This window comes from Prinia subflava, chromosome 2 (assembly GCF_021018805.1).
Source record: "Prinia subflava isolate CZ2003 ecotype Zambia chromosome 2, Cam_Psub_1.2, whole genome shotgun sequence".
Classification (NCBI taxonomy): Eukaryota; Metazoa; Chordata; class Aves; order Passeriformes; family Cisticolidae; genus Prinia; species Prinia subflava.
In genome coordinates this window covers 57,586,563-57,605,114 of record NC_086248.1, presented here as the reverse complement: position 1 = coordinate 57,605,114, position 18,552 = coordinate 57,586,563, and the positions used below count along the sequence as shown (strand labels likewise).

The 18,552-nt window shown below is 45.6% G+C and overlaps 2 protein-coding genes across 4 annotated transcripts in view; one reads left to right on the top strand and one right to left on the bottom strand.

Annotated features, from left to right (window-relative positions):
* PCMT1 (protein-L-isoaspartate (D-aspartate) O-methyltransferase) overlaps positions 1–3,312 on the bottom strand; it is a 38,103-nt gene extending 34,791 nt beyond the window's left edge. For 2 of the 3 annotated variants that reach the window (XM_063390094.1, XM_063390093.1), the window contains exon 1: positions 2,412–3,312. In XM_063390094.1, the coding sequence (XP_063246164.1) occupies positions 2,412–2,835 (424 nt within the window). In that variant the 5' untranslated portion in view covers positions 2,836–3,312. The remainder of the gene's footprint in view (positions 1–2,411) is intronic. The other variant, XM_063390095.1, reaches the window with a different exon arrangement.
* Positions 3,313–9,697: 6,385 nt separating this feature from the next.
* NUP43 (nucleoporin 43) lies at positions 9,698–17,957 on the top strand. The gene is made up of 8 exons (XM_063390092.1): positions 9,698–9,860; positions 10,243–10,365; positions 10,635–10,712; positions 11,605–11,782; positions 12,404–12,539; positions 13,485–13,636; positions 15,481–15,603; positions 16,886–17,957. The coding sequence occupies exons 1-8, from the start codon at positions 9,741–9,743 to the stop codon at positions 17,098–17,100; spliced, it is 1,125 nt and encodes a 374-aa protein (XP_063246162.1). The 5' UTR covers positions 9,698–9,740; the 3' UTR covers positions 17,101–17,957.
* Positions 17,958–18,552: the final 595 nt, after the last annotated feature.

Sequence of the window (18,552 nt, the reverse complement as noted above, 5' to 3'; positions counted from 1 at the left end):
GTGCCAGCAGAAAAGCTGATCACTGATTGGACTGCCCACATCCCCCTGGAAAAATTCACCTCCCCCCCCAACCACGACACACCCACAATTACTAAGTTACACACAAGACAAACAATGGGCAACACCAAATTAACCTCACCCAATCTGCATTCTTACTTTTAGCATAAAATGCTGTGAATGTTATGTAGCTGTTTTTAGAGAAGGGAAAATACATTGACGGATCTACTACTTACTCCAAAAGAATTCTCTGGAACATTTTAGTCTTTCTGTAACCATAATGTTTAAGTTTGTTGAAACATATCTGGGAGAATTGTATCACATTAAACAGTGCTTTCTCCTAAATCTGCTCCCAACTTTAGCACCAAAGTATCAACTTACCTGAGGAACTCTAACTTCAAAGTTGTGGTCTTAACTCACCGGCTGCTCTGCACTGATAAAGCCCTACACCATGACAAGAGTCCCACTGAAGTTGACAACACAATCTTGCTGCAAGATCAAAGGCCTCTGTGTTTTCACATATTTTATTGCCAATCCACTATTTCCCTGTTTAACACCCCTCAAAACATTTTGACATGCATATGCAAAACAGAGGGGGAAATTACAGACTGTAATTTTCCAGGAAATTACCATCAGTGCATACTTTGAGATTACAGTATTGAGTGCTTCTACTTTACCTTCCTCTTCCAATACAAGTATGCTGTATACTAACTACAATGGTTTTTAGCTTTGTCATCATTATTTGCAACACTCTAAACAGTTTTCATGTGTTGAAAAACACATTGTCATTGTCTTCTGCAACAAAGAAAGAGGTTTTGCCTTCAGGTTCTGAGCACCATAGACTATTCTGGCAATAACTGCTTTTTAGATGTATTTTGGAGCTTAACATTGATTTTTATGTCAGAAAGTTTTTCTCTGCTGTGTAAGAGAACAGTAGTATTTCATTAAAACAGTATTTCTAGCCCTTTCAGTTGCAGAACAAAACAAAAAAATGCATTGCAACACTTGTAACTAGAGAAGTTATTATCTATTCATCAAACAGAATTTTTACAATGAAACTCTACAATAATTAGTAGTTTTTTCAGGGAAATAGAGAGTCACTTCAGCATGTATTATTCTGCTGGATGTGATAACTATCAAAAGAAATACTGGAAAAGACCACAGGATGAGATGATCCAACAGAGAAAAGGAGAAAGGGGAAAACAACAAGGGTGATTCTCCTATGACACCAGAATAACCAGGAGGCCATACAGTTGAGCTTGTCTGTGGTCTTGTAGTATCACTAAAATAGGAGACAACTGCAATAACACAGGCTCCAAATCGACATCCTTTTACCTCTGGGACACAGACTCGAGAAGAGGAAGGGAAAAGGCCAGGAGCAGAGACGAGAGACACCGTAAGTATATTTAAGAGAAGTTAATTCTATTCTAATATGAAAAATGGAAGCTCCGAATACAGAGGGTGTTGTCTTTCCATCCTCTCAGGACCCGCAGACTTCAGGATGTACTGAAGTACCTCGGCGAAGAAACGCCCGCCCAACACTTTCCACGTTCAGCACGGGGACAGCACAAACCCTCGATGAGCACAAGGGAGCGCCCAGTGCAGGGCAGGCACCGCAAAGCCCGGCTGGCACACCACGACTCCGCAACCCCGACAGCTCCCCTGCTGTCCCTGCGCTCCCACTCACCCCTCCGAGCGGAGCCACTCCTGACCCCGCCGGGGAGCGGGGAGGAGGGACTGCTGCCACACGCCCCTTTCAGCAACACAAACAGCCGCGGCCTCTTCGGCGCGATTCCCAAACCCGGGAGGCTCCCGCTGCGTTGCTCAGTCCGGGCCTGAAAGACCGGAGGGCGCCCGCCGACACCGCCAGTCCCGCCAGCCCGGAGCGATGCCAGACGGACGCCGATCCCGGTGCGTGCGCGGGATCACGGGCCCTCCGGCACTGCCGCCGCGGCCCCGCCTCGCCTCGCACAAGGCAGACGGGGACGAGGCGGCGGGAACGGGGCCGGCGAGGGGGGGACGCGGCGAGTAGGGAACAGCCACGGCCGCCGCACGGCGCTTCCCCTCCGGGACCGCCATCGGCGCCACCCCGCCCGCCGCACTGCCTCCCGCAACAACAGCCCGGCCCGCCCTGCGACACGGCCGCCGCCCGGACACACACCCCCCAGCCCGAGCACCCGGGCTCGCACGGACACACCCCCGGCCGGACATACGGACACGCGCATGCAGACACGGAACGGACGGACAACACGGACACGCGCGGCCGGGCACCGGTGCCGCTCCCTGTGACAGCTGGCGGCGGGTCGGGCGGGCGCCGCGGGAGCGCGCGGTCGCTAACGGTCACCGGGCGGCCGGTAACGACCGCCCCGCAGCCCAGGGGCCCCGCCTGCCCGCGCCCCCGCCCCGGGACTCACTGCGGAGGTTGTGGATGAGCTCGGAGTGGCTGGCGCCGCCCGATTTCCAGGCCATCGCTAGGCACACTCTGCGGAGCAGGTACAGAGCCGCCTTCAGCGCCGCGACTGCGCACAGCAGCTTCCCCAGGAAGGACACAACCTCCAGCGCCGACACAGGCGCCGCCTCCTCGCCGCCTCCTCCCGCGGCCGCCGCCGCTGCGGCTGCCGCGCGCTCGCCGAGGGGAGGGGCCACGCGCCCACCGCCCCGCGCGCCCGACATGCCCCGGCCGCGGCCGCCGCCGCCGCTCCGCCGGCCCGGGCCGTGCCCCCCGCGCATGCGCGCCCACCGCGCCCAGGGGCGCGCGTGGGGAGATCCTCGCGCGGCGGGGCGGAGATGCTCAGCGGCTGCTCCCGGCCCGCGCCTTTTGTTGCCGGGACTCTGCATCCCGCGGTGACGGCGAGACCCCAGTCCTGCCCTTCGCCTCTGAAACGGCGGCGGGGCGGGACGGGTCTGGGGGCGCGGGTATGTGAACTTAGGAGCTGTGTTTATGAATGAGATAGCGGCACCTCGGTGCGCAGGCACTTTCCCCCTGCCCCAGCCTTAGCGGCTCCCGTGACACAAGTCGGTACACGCCGGGTACCGGAGAAGGCGGTGTCGGGGCTGGCGAGCCCCATCACGGTGCCGGCGCCGCCAGCTCCGGCTCCGGCCCAGCGCGCGACCCGCCGCCCTTGCGACGGAGCCAATTAGCGGCGTCTCCTGGCGCGGTGTTTTGCATGGGGCGCGCCTATTGGCCGCGGCCAGCCCGCGCGGGCCAGGCCTACGTGTTGCAGGCTGCCATTGGTCAGGTGGCGCGGGAGCTGCGTGTCCCGTGTGTGTCCACGGCAGGCCGCGGTGGGGACGGGGCAGGGCGGGAGCGACCCGCACCCGGGAAACAACGCGAGAACTGGGGCGGGGTGGAGGGCTGGGCAGGGCTGGCGGAGGCGTGCGCCGGCCGAACGGGGCAAGTACCCATGTTCGACGGGAGCATCTACCGCTGCAGGGCCGAGGACACAGGACGAAGTTAACTCCTTTTAAAAGGTGTTCAGGACAATAGCTCAGAATTTAGTAAGTGCCGATGGGCCTTTATTCTGTCCCAGCATAGGCCCATGATGAAGTAGAAATCTTAAGGGAAAAGTAGTACCTTCACATCCTCCCACAGCCGGTTCGCGCTGCCTGGTGTCGCAACAAACATACACTTTCTTACTTTAACTATTAGAGAGTTTTTGTCCATCACAGCTGGATATTAGATCGATATTCATATTTTAATAAATCACTGCAACGTAATGAAGAAAACCAGAGAAATCACTTTCTACAGTCAGGTAGTACTTCTCCCTGGTCTGAATCTCCCTTATGATTAATTTTGCCACCAATATTCATTTGCCACCTGTTATTTATACACGTTTCTATTGTTCAAAGGGAAAGCATATACCGTCTTTGCAATTTTGGGAACCCACTATCAGTGCTGTGACTTCTGCATTTGTGCTGACTTCTGGTCCCTGCAAATGGGCACATTGCAAATTCACACCTAAGAATAGTTTTACAGCACTTCCTTTCTTAAGCAGGCACACTGGCACAGGTATTTCATCTACATGGTACCAGATAGCAGGGTTTTCAGTTCTTGGCGTTTAAAACATGAGAATAGTGATAATAACTATGGATAAGTTTGCCCTATCAATAGTATATTGTATAAACATTGGGGAAAATAATGTGTCATCCAGCAGATATAATTTCAAGTATTATATTGTTTCTTAAAAGCATTTCTGATACAAGGACACAGCCTAAGATACCACCATGGGAGATTACACACATCTTCTGTGAGAGAGCCCATCTTGGCTGGGAGTGTTGAACCTGTTCCAGCTCCACACAACACATCTATTTCACCCAATCATTGCCAGTTCAGGTGAAGAAGTGAAGGTGGGAATCTGCTTCTCTACTTTGCAGTCACTCCAGGGCAATCTGACAGTTGCTCCATGTATGTACCAGATCCCATCCACAGACTTCCCATCTGGTTCTTTTAATCCTGGAGACAGATCCACTGCTTCATTCTGTGCTCTCCATCTAACTTCTATGAATGATCTGGCAACTGCAGTCTTTATGAGGCTTCCAGCCTTTCCCAGAATATAAAAGGTCTCCCTGTTACACCCAGTGGGCTGAGAGAGAAGGAAAGAAGCCACAGATTTAGAGGAATTTCCAAAGGGCAGCAAGTACAGAGAACAGACAGACATTGTAAAAGTACAGCACAGAAATACTTAATTGTTTTAAATGCAAAAGACATTTCTGTTGTCAGATGCAAGCAAACTGCATTTCTCTCACATAGAGAGGCTGCTGGCAACAAAATAGCTGGCCCATGTTTAAAAGCATTCCAAGGATACTTACCCTCTTGGGAAACAAAAAAAACCAGAAACCATTTACATACAAACTGATGCTGCTTACCAGGACCAGCTTGAATTAGGCTTAGCTTGTCACAGAGCACTAAGAGCAACCCCCCATTTCTCTCTCAGGAGTTTGCAGTCTTGCCCAGTAGTTTTCTGACTGAATGTACCTATTTGCCATGTTCTTGACATGAGTATTCAGAGAATTAAAACAAGTGTGGACCTTCCTTAACAATATCTGGAGTTCTTGGATGGATACCAGGCATGTGTGAAGGAAACAGCGTTTGGCTTGGCAGGCTTCCAGGAGCTCTAAGATAAGCCAAGTTGCCTTGAAGGGCCCTGGGAAACCAACATGCACCAATAATGGTGGAATGCACCCATTTATGCAGTAAACAAATGTAGGAGTCCCTAATTCTTTCAGTTCCACAATCCCAGGCCATGAGTCCATTTTAAAAACCTATTAGGAGCACATCCATTAAGACTAAACTAAAAGCGACATAGACATTTTTACTAGAGTAAAATACAAGCAGAAATAATGAAAAAAAATGTCTTCTGGCCATCATCATTCATGTGGAACCTCTCCATTTGCTCTGATACTCAAGACTTCTGTATCCTACTCCCCCTCACTTGTCCAAACCAGTGTGAGCACCTTGGTCCCTGGGTGCCCACTGTCAATTGCAGGCACCTCTATTTTCCATATGTAGAGCCATTTCTCTAGACTCTCCAGGAAGCTGCTGCATGGACACTCCTCTTCGGGAAAAGGCACAGGAATGCCAGCAGCCAGAATGGGCCACCATATGATAGTTCTGACATGAAGATCCCACTAACTGTAAGCACATCGACTCTTCTTCCTTTGCTGCACATTCACCCACATCCCAATCCTCTAGCTGTACTTACATACATTTATATATAAACCCCTCCAAGCTACTATTTCTGTTTCATTCCTTCCCTCCCACCTCATAAGCCCATTAGATTTTTTTTAATTCTTCGAATTTAGAAAGAATTTGAAAAATTGCTCATCACTGTCTGCTCCCATCTGTTTCTGCATATCACAGGCAGAAATTTCCTTGTGAAATGTTCCCGCTGTACATTTCCGCAGTTATGCCCCAAACCCTACGCTAATTGGCTTTTACACCTACACTCCCTCCTCTTCTTGACTCCATTCTGTTTTTTAACTTAATCACTCTCCTTCACCTCATTTCTTTTCCTATAAGCTCAAGCCAGTTTGGTGTGTATTACCATTTTGTATTACCCTTTCAGAAGTTTACATTATTTTGAACTCCACATCCATGTTTTACCAGCTCTGCACTCAACATCAGTGACTTTCCCCATGAGGGAGCAGCAGAACTGGGACCCCTTCATGAAGGAAGGTCAGCCTTCCAGATGAGACCTTCCAGATGACACACCATCCCACAGTGTCTAGGCAAAGCAGAGCAGGGAGCAGCGCTGGGGACAAAAATGGTTTTGCTATCAAGCAAAGTGACAAGTCAGGCTCCAAGTCAAGCCAGCCACCAAGTTTGGGCAACATGGCTGAGCACAGGCCCTCCTACAACACAGCTCAGGCCAAGAGCTGGGCGCCCCAGCCCAGATGGGAGCCCCAGCCGAGGGCAAGACTCAAGGCTGGGCCTCTGCTGTTTCATCTGCTCCGCAGCACCCTGCACTGTAACTGTACTCGTTCCAGAGAATGAACTGGGAACAGCTCCAGGAATTCTTACCGGCTGTAAATATTGTTTTGGCATCTTTAAATATTGTTCAATGATGATTGGAGGAAAGCAGATTATAAGCAAATCCAGTTCAGAATTAGCTTTATCCTGCCCTAGTACAACCACTGATGTAGTAAGTGCCCTTGTTCTCAGGCCCCCTACCTTCACTCAGAGACAGGCATACTCTCAGTTTGGTTCCCTTCCACTCGCACTCCTAGCTTTAGCCATATTTAAGGGTAATCCACAGATGCTCCTTGTTGTCTCAGCTGATATGTTTGGACCCAGCGCTCAGAGTCAGCTTCATCTAGACTTAACATCCTTTTCAAAAACCACAGAAATACTAGATGAGGCGCATTTTCTCCTGGTGCTTATTTCTGCCTTTTATATGTTTATTTAAAGCTGTCATTACACTGAAATTATATGCTAACACAGTACACATCTTTCATAGGGATCAAGCACAGAGAATATATTTAAAGGTTTACAAAGCAGCCCTAAATCTATCACAGGTCTCACTTCTGTCATATAACATGCTGCCAACATTTTCTTTAAAAAATGTAGGACAGAGAAGAAAAACTATGAGTCTTCCTCTAAGTGAAAATAAGCCTGTATGTCCAACTTACTTCCCATAATACTTCCCAAATGCTTTTGAACAAGCAATCCTGAGCAAAGAAATAAATCATCCAAAAGCACAAGGTAAAAAATACATACAGAAAATCACAAACTAACAAAGAAAAATACTTGCCTAATAAAACTTTCCAGTAATCCCAAAGTGTTTTCTCTCCAGCTTTTAGCTGGCTGGTCTGTAGCTGTATTCTGAGGCTGCCTATTGATATTTCTCACAAGTGTTATAAGAATTAGCTGAAAATACCCTTGGAATCGACAGTGACTTGCAGAACTGCTGTTAACAGCATTTGCTGCTGTAGAATAATAATGCTACTGCCACGTGCAACAAAGCTGTTTTAAGGTATGTTTGCAGTATGGTAGACTACTATAGCATCCAGCTTTTGGAATGTGTTCAGTGTTGGATTCTGCTGAATGTAATTATGGAAAAAAAATTAAGTTCAAAACATGCAGGAAGCACATAAAATATCACTGGTTTGGTATCACACCTGAGGGATTACAAAACAGGACAGCAGACTTGAGGAGGGACTCAAAAATGCTGTATAGAACAAATCTGACAGATGCCTTTAGCAGGAAAACTGCAATAACACAGTGGACAATTTGTCCAAGCCACTGTTAAGTCCATCTGACAGAACCTCTGAGACCTGGCAGCATTACCTTTGGAAAAAGTGCAACAGAAAACAAAGTTGTAAAAATCTTTGTGAGAAAGTCCCTTACTGGATTGCAGTGACTGGGCCAATAGTCTCCTCCTCTGAAATGAAAACTGACAATAGGACTGTGTCAACCTTTAATTTTACAACTAACCTCTGAACTTTTTGTTACATAGTTGTTTAGTGAAATACTAGAAAGGAAGTACATGTGTGCTCCTCTTTGATTTAACATACCATTTGGGACAAAAAAAACCCCTGTTTATTTCTGCACAGGTAGGAATCTGTCAGAGGAAGGAGAGTATCACTCAGAAGTACATTATCATGGTTTAACCCCAGCCAGCAAGTACCAGGCAAATATTTGGCCACATAAGCCCCACAAGCCCTGCCTAGCCTACCCCAGAGGGAATGGGGAGGATAACTGGAATAAAAGGTAAAACACATGAGTTAAGAATAACTTATCTGTTAATAATCGTTTAATAATTTAAATCAAAGAAGATAAATAGCCTGTCCCTGGGCAGTAATTGGTCCCTCATGGCTAATGCCCCCCGGTTTGTACAGTGCCTGTCGCATTCTGAGGTATGGAATATCCCTCTGGCCAGTTTGGGTCAGCTGTCCTGGCCATGCTCCCTCCTGGCTTCTCGTCCACCTGCTCACGGGCAGGGCGAGGGCTCAAAAGGTCTCGACGTGCACCAAGTACCTGTGAAAAATGTGAGATGATTAATTCATGTTCTTATGATAAACTGGAAATTATAAAGCTGTATAAATTTATATCAGGTAAAAGTCTATGCTTCAGGAGGTTTCTGCAGCAGATGGTGAAACTGAGCACCCTGAAAATCAGGCGTCTCCATTCAGAAGGGAACAAAAGACTTTGCAGCCTTCTCAAGTATTGGGAGGGGACTTGTTGAGATGAGCCAGTATCAGCAACTCACACCTCGGGAGCCACCTTCACAGACCATCAAACAATATCACCCATATCTCGAACATTCATCAACTATAAGGATCCATAAAAACTGAATATTAACACATGGACTTGGGAGGGGAGCTCTTTTTCAATCCGACCGGAGACGAATTTGGGTTTGAATAGCTAACCAAGAAACAAAGGGAAGTATGGGGAAATATTGCCAGAGGCAGAATAAAGAGTATAAAAACCAAGCCTCGAACATGGCAAATTTGTGAACCCAGCTAGAGACACCGGCTGCCAGGTCCTGTGTCTCTGGGGTCACCCTTGGCTCAACTTTTCCCGGGAGAACTTCTGTCAAGTAAGTTTCGCTGTTTGTGGGGTTCGTATTGTTTTGTTTTTATTGTTTGAAATTGTTATAATTTGATTCTAAATTTTGTAATTTGGATGTTAATAAACCAAACTATTGAATTTGGCAATAAATTTGTCCTGGCGTTTATAACATACCGCATCAGTGCGTTGTCAACATTATTCTCACATTAAATCCGAAACACGGCGCTGTGGCTGCTACTCGGAAGAAAATCATCTCTGCCCAAGCTGAAAGCAGGGCATACTTCAAAGCAGATCTAGACCAGGACTGCTTAGTCGTTGTGTAAGCCACTCATTTTGAGAGAACATAAGTCGGTGCATGTCACGGAAAGGTGACACACGGACACATCGTTCCGGTGCAGGCGGCCCAGCCGAGCAGACAGGTAACACGGTAACACTTCTTCCTGTATTCTTCCTCTCCGGCCCCGACCCGCAACCGACGCCGAGCCGATACGCGCCGGTGCAGCGGCTCGCAGGGGCCAGGCCCGTCCCGGTCGCCGCAGGACCGGCTCCCACAGACGGCGGGGCCGCCGCCGCCGCCTCAGCGCCGCTGCCGGCGCGGCCTGCGCCCCGGCCCGCCCGCGCGGCCCCCGCGCCCCACCGCGCCCCCGCCTGTCCCTCCGCGCTCGCCGTCGCGCCGCAGCCAATCAGCGCGCGGCGCGGGGCGGGCGGGAGCGGGCGCGGGGCGGGCGCGGCCATGGAGGACGTGAGCGCCAAGTTCGTGTCGCAGAAGATCAGCCGGACGCGCTGGCGGCCCCTGCCCGCCGCCGCGCTCCAGCCTCCCGACATCTTCGCCACCGGCTCCTGGGACAACGAGGTACCGGTCGGGCGGGCCCGGCGGCGCGGCGCGACCTTCCCGCCGGGGCGCGCGGCGGGCGGCGGGCGGCGGCGGCACCCCACGCCACCTCGCTCCCCTGCGCCTCCGCCGCTCGGTGCGGGAGAGCGGGGCCGGAGGCGGCCGTGAGCACTGCCTGCCTCGCCAGTCCCGCCCTTCGCTTCACCGTGCCGCGCTCGCGTCCCCAGGGAAGCCGCGGGGCCGCACGGCTGCGTTACCCCCCTGGGCACACGCTTCCCTCCGGCCGGCGGCGGCTTCCTCAGGAGCGGTGCGCAGCCCGCAGCCTATTGCTTCCCTGGCTGAGGCTTATTGCTAGGTACTTTCAAAAGCTTTTTTGAGTAAATGTGGTGTCGTTTCCGTTCAGGATAACAGGGTCTCCATTTGGTCTGCTGGCGACCTTGGAAATGCCGGCCTCAATGGTGAATATCATGGAGAACCTCATCTACTGTGTGACATCCAGCACAACGGTGATGTTATGGATATGCAGGTAAAATAGCTGTGTTGAATAGATCTATACTTTTTAAGGGCTCGTCATTTAGGAGAAGTTAAGAGAAAGTAAACTGTTAAAATGCTGAGATTGGCCAAAAAAATCTTACGAAGAAAAAGGACAAAAACAATCAATATTGCTTTGTGGGTTTGTTTTTTGTGGATTTGGCTTTTTCCCTTCCACCCACCAAGAATTTAGGTTACTCTAAGATGAAAATGATCATCTTGGTACTAGCACTGACTAATAGCATTCTTGTTATCTCTCTCTAGTTTTTGGATCAAGAGAGAATTGTGGTTGCTTCATCAACAGGAACTGTAACTATATTCCGTCATCATCAAAATAACCAGGTATGTGAGATGCACTGGCTTTAGGATGCTGGTCTCTGTAATACAGGTCACTTTGATCTTAGCATTAAAAACATCTGGCTACCCAAATCAATTTCTTTTAAAAGTCTGTTCACACATATGAGGAAAGAAAGCGTTTTGCACACATGCTACATAAACTAGATTCCAGAGCAAGACAGACTGGGGTATCTCCTCGCATGTATCTGTAACCAAACAGCCCATTCACTGAAAACATACTTTAAGACATTAGAGTGTTTTGGAGCAGTACGTATTACTGCACTTGTACCTGCCCTATCAGAGTTTTTGCATTCTTGAACTAAATAACTCTTGTTCAATTCTAACAAATTATGAATAAATTCTCATGAGTGTCATATGGAGGAAGATATGTAAACTCTGTAGTCTTCTGCTTTGATTATAAATCACTGGAAATAAATGCATAATTACCTTTTTATATAAGTTCACAATGACACAGTAAAGGTGAATGTCAGTTAATATTTTGGTGTGGTACCTAAAATAAACTAAATTCCTCACAATCAAGATCTGAATCTGACCTTTTATTTTCTAAGGGTTTTAGTTCATTTGCCCTGTCCTGGGGAAATACTGAAGATACCAGCCTAGTGAAAGACATTTTACAGTCCATAGTATTATTTCTAATTGCTAGATCATATGAAAACAGTTCAGAGAAGAAATAATTAACATTTTGTAGAAGAGTTGTGTGCTTAAGTGTTGACGAAAATTTAGATTTCTTGATTCGTATTTGTATAGGGAGCTCTCATTTCCATGAAATACTGTGGCTTACTTAGCACTTGTTTCTTGTTTCATGAGTGTTCTGAAAGCTTTGTTCTATCAGGTTCATTATTGAAGATCACAGTTTCATGTCTGGTTACTGCCCTAGACATTATCTGCCAACCACCGGTGGGAGAAAGCCCATTATCATGTGGATCAAGACACATCTTGTGGTGGAGCAGCCTGTACTGGAGTCGTCTGCAACAACCCAGAAATTGTCACTGTTGGAGAAGATGGTAGAATAAATCTCTTCAGAGCTGACCAAAAGGATGCAGTAAGAACTATAGGTACGTGAAATATCTGGGGTTTAAAATTAGTCTAGTTTGGAGGGAGTTGTTTGGTGTTCAGCTTATTATAACAAAACAAAAAAGATGGTTGAGTATTGATTTCAGTTGAATATATTTGTTCCAGATTATTCATATATCCCTCCAGAATTGAAATACTCGAAGCATATTTCAGATCTATTTCTATATTCATCTAGGTATTTGTAAGTTCATGGTTTTACAGTAACAGTTGGAGAGGGAAGACAGAGAACATCTTGGAAGATGCTCTCAGGTTCTTCAGGATGGAGTTCTATGGTGTAAGCAATGTGTTTTTCTGGTTCCCAGTTCAGTGACAGCTTAACATTTCCCTGGCACTAAGCTGAATTCCTGACATGAAGATAGAACTCTTGTACCTCATTCAATAGCTGCAAAGGAATGCCTTGGTATTTTTGTTATTGTTTAGTGGATTTAAGAGTGCAGTACAAAGTGCATAGGTTTGTAGTCAGTTAACGCAGGAAAAAGAAAATCTCTAAAGTTAGAGATTATATAAAAGTCTTTTGGATGCATAAGCAGCTGTGTTCTGTTCTCTATTAAGAGTTATTTCGTTCCATAGGTTTACCTGAATGCTTTCCTCATCTCTTGCAGACAATGCAGACAGCAGTACGCTCCATGCAGTGACTTTCCTCCGCACAACTGAGATCTTGACCGTGAATTCAATTGGACAGTTAAAAATATGGGACCTCAGACAGCAAAGAAATGAACCATCTCAAATATTTTCTTTGTAAGACCTCCACTTTTTTACTTATTTACTGAAAAGTATGTGCTACTTTATATAACTGATTCAAATCTTTCCTAATAGCTCCCTAACAACAGGATGGTAAATGACTAGGTTTTTCTAAAAAGGATTTTAACTTCTTTGGTACTTAAATAAGCAAAGGCAGACTGCTTAATGGCTGAACCACTGTTGTGACTCAGCATTGTGCTTAGCAGGTCGTTTTATGATTGAACTTTTGAAGGACTGTTACACCTGTACACTTCTCTTTTTTGAGAAAAAAACTTTCAGTCATCAACCCCAAACTCTCTACCTGTTTATATTTGCTTTTCTCCACAGGCCTAATGTAAGGTTTCTGGCACTTGGAATGTCTTTGAGTGGTAACTTTGTGCCTTACAAGGTGCTGTGAGAAAACAAAATGAGCTAGATTTCAGTCCTGTTGTTGTCTGTGTAATAATTCCATTGCTGTTCATAGACTGATTTTGTTAGTGCCTGGTCTCCCTTTCTAACTCCTACTATATACTAAAACTATAATTATATCATGCATCAGATTATTATTATTAATATTATAGATATAGATATAGATATAGATATAGATATAGATATAGATATAGATATAGATATAGATATAGATATAGATATAGATATAGATATATGTAGAGTATTATTTGCCTGGAAGGCTTCTCACTCCTATAAAGCTGTCAGATGTGTACCATAGGGCACAGAACCCGATTGTAGCTTCATGTTATTGCCATACCTCTGGTTTCCAGTAGATGTCATGTGCCTTCAGCCTGGGGTGGTCAAATGTTACAGGAATCGAAGGTGCTGTTGATGCTGGTGCCTCGTTTGTCAATGCTTCTGATGCCAAATGAGGGATTAAGAAGGGGAGAATAGAAGCTAAGTAAAAAATTCTTATTTGGGTTATTTGGTTGTTTTGTTTTTTCCTCTTTGCAGGGCAGGTGACAGAGTTCCACTGCACTGTGTGGATAGGCATCCCAATCAGCAGCATATTGTGGCCACGGGGGGCCAGGATGGAATGCTGAGTATATGGGACATCAGGCAGGGTACTATGCCAGTGTCTCTGCTAAATGCTCATGAAGCAGAAAGTAAGTATCTGAAATGGAGGGGGAGAAGGTGGCATTTTAGAGAATGATTCCTGTAAAAATAAGTAGTTGTAACTGTGGTAGAAAACAATCACTTGCTACTTCATTGACTCATAGAATGGTTTGGGTTAGAAGGGACCTTAGAGCTCATTTACTTCCAACCTCCCCTGCCAAGGGTAGAGGCATCTTCCACTAGAGCAGGTTGCTCAGAGGCCATTCCAACCTGGCCTTGAACATTTCAGGGATAAGGCATTCACAACTTCTCTGGGAAACCTGTTCCAGTGCTTCACCACCCTCACAGTAAAGAATTTTTTCTTAATAACCTAATTTGAAATTACTCTGTTTAAAGTTTAAAGCCATTCCCCTTTGTCTTATCACTATATGCCTTTGTAAGAAGTCCCTCACATGTCCTTCATGTGTTTTAGCATAAATTCTAGGAGGTTTTGTTCCATGTTTTTTCCCAGGACCAGAGCTGAGGCTGACAGGTTGGTAGTTGTCAGGGTCTTCCTTTCTACTCTTTTTAAACATGGATTTGTGCCCATCTTTCCCTTTTTCCAGTCCCTTGTACTTCACCTGACTGCAGTAGCCTTTCAGATACGGAGAGTGGCTTGGCAACTACGTAGTCCAATTCCTTAAGGGCTCTGGGATGCATCTCATAGATTTATGTACATTTAGGTTCTTTAGGTGATCATGAACCTGAGCTTCTCTTACACTGGGAAGGACTTTGCTCCCCCAGACGCTGTCTGTGTGTTGAGAGGTATGGGAAGAGAATTTGCCGTTGAAGACTGAGGCAAGAAAGTTGTTGAGTAGCTCAAGCTTCTCCTTGTCCAGTGTTACCAGTTTTCCAGCATTGATTACTGGGGGGCTTAAACCTTCTTGGACCTTCCTTTTCTGGCTGACATGCCTGTAGAAGCCCTTCCTGTTCTGTTCATCCCTTGCCAGGTTCAGGTCCAGCTTCTCCTTGGCCTTCCTCTATATGCCCAGCTTTCATCTCTGTACTCTTCCCAGGATACCTACTACTACTCCACGTGTTTTCATCCAGTTGGCTTCCTTCTCTGTATAGGAGACCATTCTTGTCTAAAAGTGAACTCTAAACTAAAAGTAGACTTAGTAAACAATTCTTTAATGAGCTGTTAGATGCATTTGATCAGAATGCTGTGTTTCTAGCAGGGTAGGTGTATAAATGGCCATGGAAGCTGGTGCAGTGTTAGGCAGATAGAGTAAAGCAGAATGCAGATACTAACAAACTTGAAAACATGAGGAAGAAGGGGAGACTCAACATTCATTTGGTGTCTCCACAGCACTGAAACAGCTCACTTTCCTGGTAACTACATGAACAAGGCAGCAATTAATTTTATGCTGAAAATTTTGTGATTTGATGCTACAATTAAATTAGAGGAGTAAAAATATTTCTTGACATTAAGTTTTACTGATTTAAACATCTTCTTCAGTTGTGGTATTTAGACACAAAACAATGTGTGTCCTGGGAGGGAATGCATGCTGTGTGCAGATTTAAACTTAATAGCCAGAAGGATGACGTGATACTATGCAGAATGCCAGAATTCAGATAAGACTTTAACAATTTTCACAGTATTGAAAATGCAGCAAAATAGGGTCTTATTCTTTTTTTCTTCTTCTTCTTTTTTCTTTCCCCCTGCCAGCAGAGGGAAAACTGCAGTATATAACTTAGGAAGGAGCTTTGGGTTTCCTGCCCACACACAGTTAAAAATGAAAGGTTTTGATGGAGGCATGAATTCTTGTAAATGCATGTCTATATCATACTATCCAGATGCATTGATCGAAGTACTTGAGACTTGTTCTGAAGTGGTTTTGTTTGATACTTCCAGTGTGGGAAGTTCACTTCCATCCCTCCGACCCTGATCATTTATTTACGTGTTCTGAAGATGGATCTCTTTGGCACTGGGATACTTCCACAAACGTATCTGAAAAACCATCTTTTCTTCATCAAGGTAAGGATGTTTGAAGTCCTTCATCTGCACTGAGTTTGTCAGTTGGTAACATCATTACAGTCAGTGTTCTCACATGACCCAACTAATAACACCGTCCTAATACAGAAAACTAAAAGCAGGTTTCTTTTCTTAGAAAGCAAGTCCTGTAGGCACTTGAGGAAAACTATTCATACGGCAAACAGTTGTGCAGGATTTTTCGTGGTCTGGTTTGGGTTTTTTTAATCTGCTATCCTCTGGCCAATGTGTAAAGGGGCACATCTATGATTTCAAAGATAGACTATGTTCACTTAAAAATCATCTCTATGTAGAAAAGAAATAGAGGCAGCCTGACTGACATTAGTGAGTCTCTGAGGGAGTTACACTAAGTTAGAATACAAAAATAACCAATTGGTTAATGAGATAGTAGAATTATGAATTTACAATTCAGGGTAATTGGAACTTTCAATAAATGAAACTGGATCCTTTTGCATGGTGGCTGGATTTTAAAGTTATGATACTGACTTTTAATATAAGCATTTATTTTCACATTCTAATCACAAAGACTGCTAAGTGCTTGCCACTTTAGACTGTAAATAGCGGGGAAATTTCCAGATGTCACCGGCTGCCTTTGGCCTCGAAGTTGTCATTCAAAGTTAAGTTTTATCTATGGAAATGATAGGAAGACTGATTCAAGTTGGGCACTGCATGTTTTCAAGTTAGGTATAAATCCTTCAGCATCATTTCTGACATCTGCTAATCTTATGCTGAATGACAATGCTAATTGTATTCTTCAATTTGAATCAAAAATGAGGAAAAAATTCACAGTCAAATAGAGGTATATCGCTGCAGAGTAAGTAGGGAGGAGGAGCGGTAGGGAATAAATGTTATTGAAGCAAAGCTGAAAACCCCAAATAGAGCAAGACACTGTAAACAGGCTTGTGTTCCTTGTATCCTTGCTTTAGTATCTGGCTAGAGAAACTTGCAGGTATTTACACAGTCAGTGAGATGTTCAGTGAGAGGAGTTAATAGCTGTTGTTATGTATTTGTCTTAACTGAGGGTAGAGCTGAGGGTAAAAACTTAACTGAGGGTAAAAACTTATGTAATTATTTCAAGTGCTTGATTTTTAAGCTATTTTTTCCATAATTTACCAAAGAAATGACATCTCAACAAACCTGAAAACTGACTTAAATGTAAAGTCATATTTCCATTATGTCTGACCCATATTTACTGTGTTTCTCCAAATTCTGAGAATATATACACAAAATTGCAACTTACTTCCTTGTCTTCCCTCTATCCTTTCAGGAGGAAGAAGCACTGCCTATCTCTCCCACAGTACCATTAACCAGTCTGTAGTAAGTGCCTGGCTGAGCAATGATCCGACCAAAGACCGCATGGAAATCACCAACCTGATCCCAAATCAGACTTTGTCTGTGAATAGTTTAGACGTTCTAGGACCGTGCCTGGTATATGGTACTGATGCAGAGGCTATTTATGTGAACAGACAACTTTTTGCATGAAGTGACTACGGTATCCCTTTGAAGTATTGACCAGCTTGAACTACTGGGAAATGTCAGGTTCATTCTTAATGCTACTCATTAGTCTGTTGTTGGCATGTGTGGGAGAGGCCTCAGCTTGGTCCTGGTGCTGTGGAAGAAGTGAGGTACTTCACACTCTGACAGCTTGATGCTCCAGGATGGGTAACTGAGCAAGCTTGCATGGCACTTCTTCCCTGCTGCCTGCTTGATTTTGACAAGCAGGAAAGTAGTCACTAGTAAGGGCAAAATCTTTGCTGTAAAGTGATGTCCATAATACACATGCACATAAAAACAACAGAAAAGGTAAACCCTGGATTTTTATTTTTCCCTGTAAAGGTATTTTTTAAGTATTATTTCTAAAACAAAACTTAGGGCTTCAAGGAAATTTTTATGTCACCTGAAAGAGATGGGAGTTTTTTTTAAGCTGAGTTTTTTTATATATATATAGGGGAACATAACTTTTAATGTTAGTTCGTGAGTTGGAAGGAAAACTGTTAAAGCTATGAAATGTGAAAGGTTCTATAGGAATCCAAGCATTCTAGCAACATTATTTTGAATTATTTACAGCTTTGTCATGGATGCTGCATGTTAAAACTTGATAATGCACCGGTAAATCTCCCAAGAGAAAAGTGGGGTTTATAATTAAGAAGTCATAATTGACAGATGTGTTGGCTATGTTTTCAGGTGTAAGAATAAGGCTTTCTAAACTTGAGACCTAGTCTGTCAAAAATTCACATCTGGTTTATTGAAATCTTATCTGCTAATTTTATTATTAGCATTGTACCTGCTTTTTGTTACAGAGAACCCTTTCTCTTTTTAATAAAAAGTTTTGCACAAGAGGAGCGGTCTGACTTACTAAAATAACTCGAATAGGATGTGCTTGCAGGAACTTGGATTGAGCCTGAGTATTGAATCTGAAGGATGGAGAAACCTCTGTATTTGGGGAGGAACAGGTTAGTTATGAGGTGTTACACGGCATTTCCACCATAACCACTCTGGAGTGTAGGCACATTCACGTCGGCCTGGCTCTGCTGTGCAGGAACACCTTACCTGGTGCACATTCTGTGTGTGCCTGGCTGCAGGAGCTGGACCGGGACAGGGCGGCCCTCCCTTTGCAGGGCGACCTACTGAGTTGCCAATGAGCTCCTTGGAGCAGCTTAAATTTTGTTTCCCGATTTTTTTGAAACGCAAAAGATGGAATGAAATGGATCACTCCCGGAGTGCAAACCGGTGGGTCTTCCTTTCTGTTGGTCTGTATCGAGTCCAGCGTTAGAGCACCAGCTGAAACACGAGGCTCGGCGGAGCTTTCTCCCTCCATTAAAAGAAAATGGGAAGATTAGAAAGCGGGGGTTTGCCCGCGGCGCTGGGCGCTGCCCGGGAGAAGCGGCCGTGCCCGCAGTGCCGGGGCTGCGCGGTGCGCGCTGCCGCCCCGCC

Excerpts from the sequence above, each read along its gene's own strand:
- NUP43 (XM_063390092.1), top strand. The coding sequence starts at position 9,741 with ATGGAGGACGTGAGCGCCAAGTTCGTGTCGCAGAAGATCAGCCGGACG. Across the intron at positions 9,861-10,242 it reads CCGGCTCCTGGGACAACGAG|GATAACAGGGTCTCCATTTG; the intron begins GTACCGGTCGGG and ends GTTTCCGTTCAG. Across the intron at positions 10,713-11,604 it reads GTCATCATCAAAATAACCAG|ACATTATCTGCCAACCACCG; the intron begins GTATGTGAGATG and ends TTACTGCCCTAG.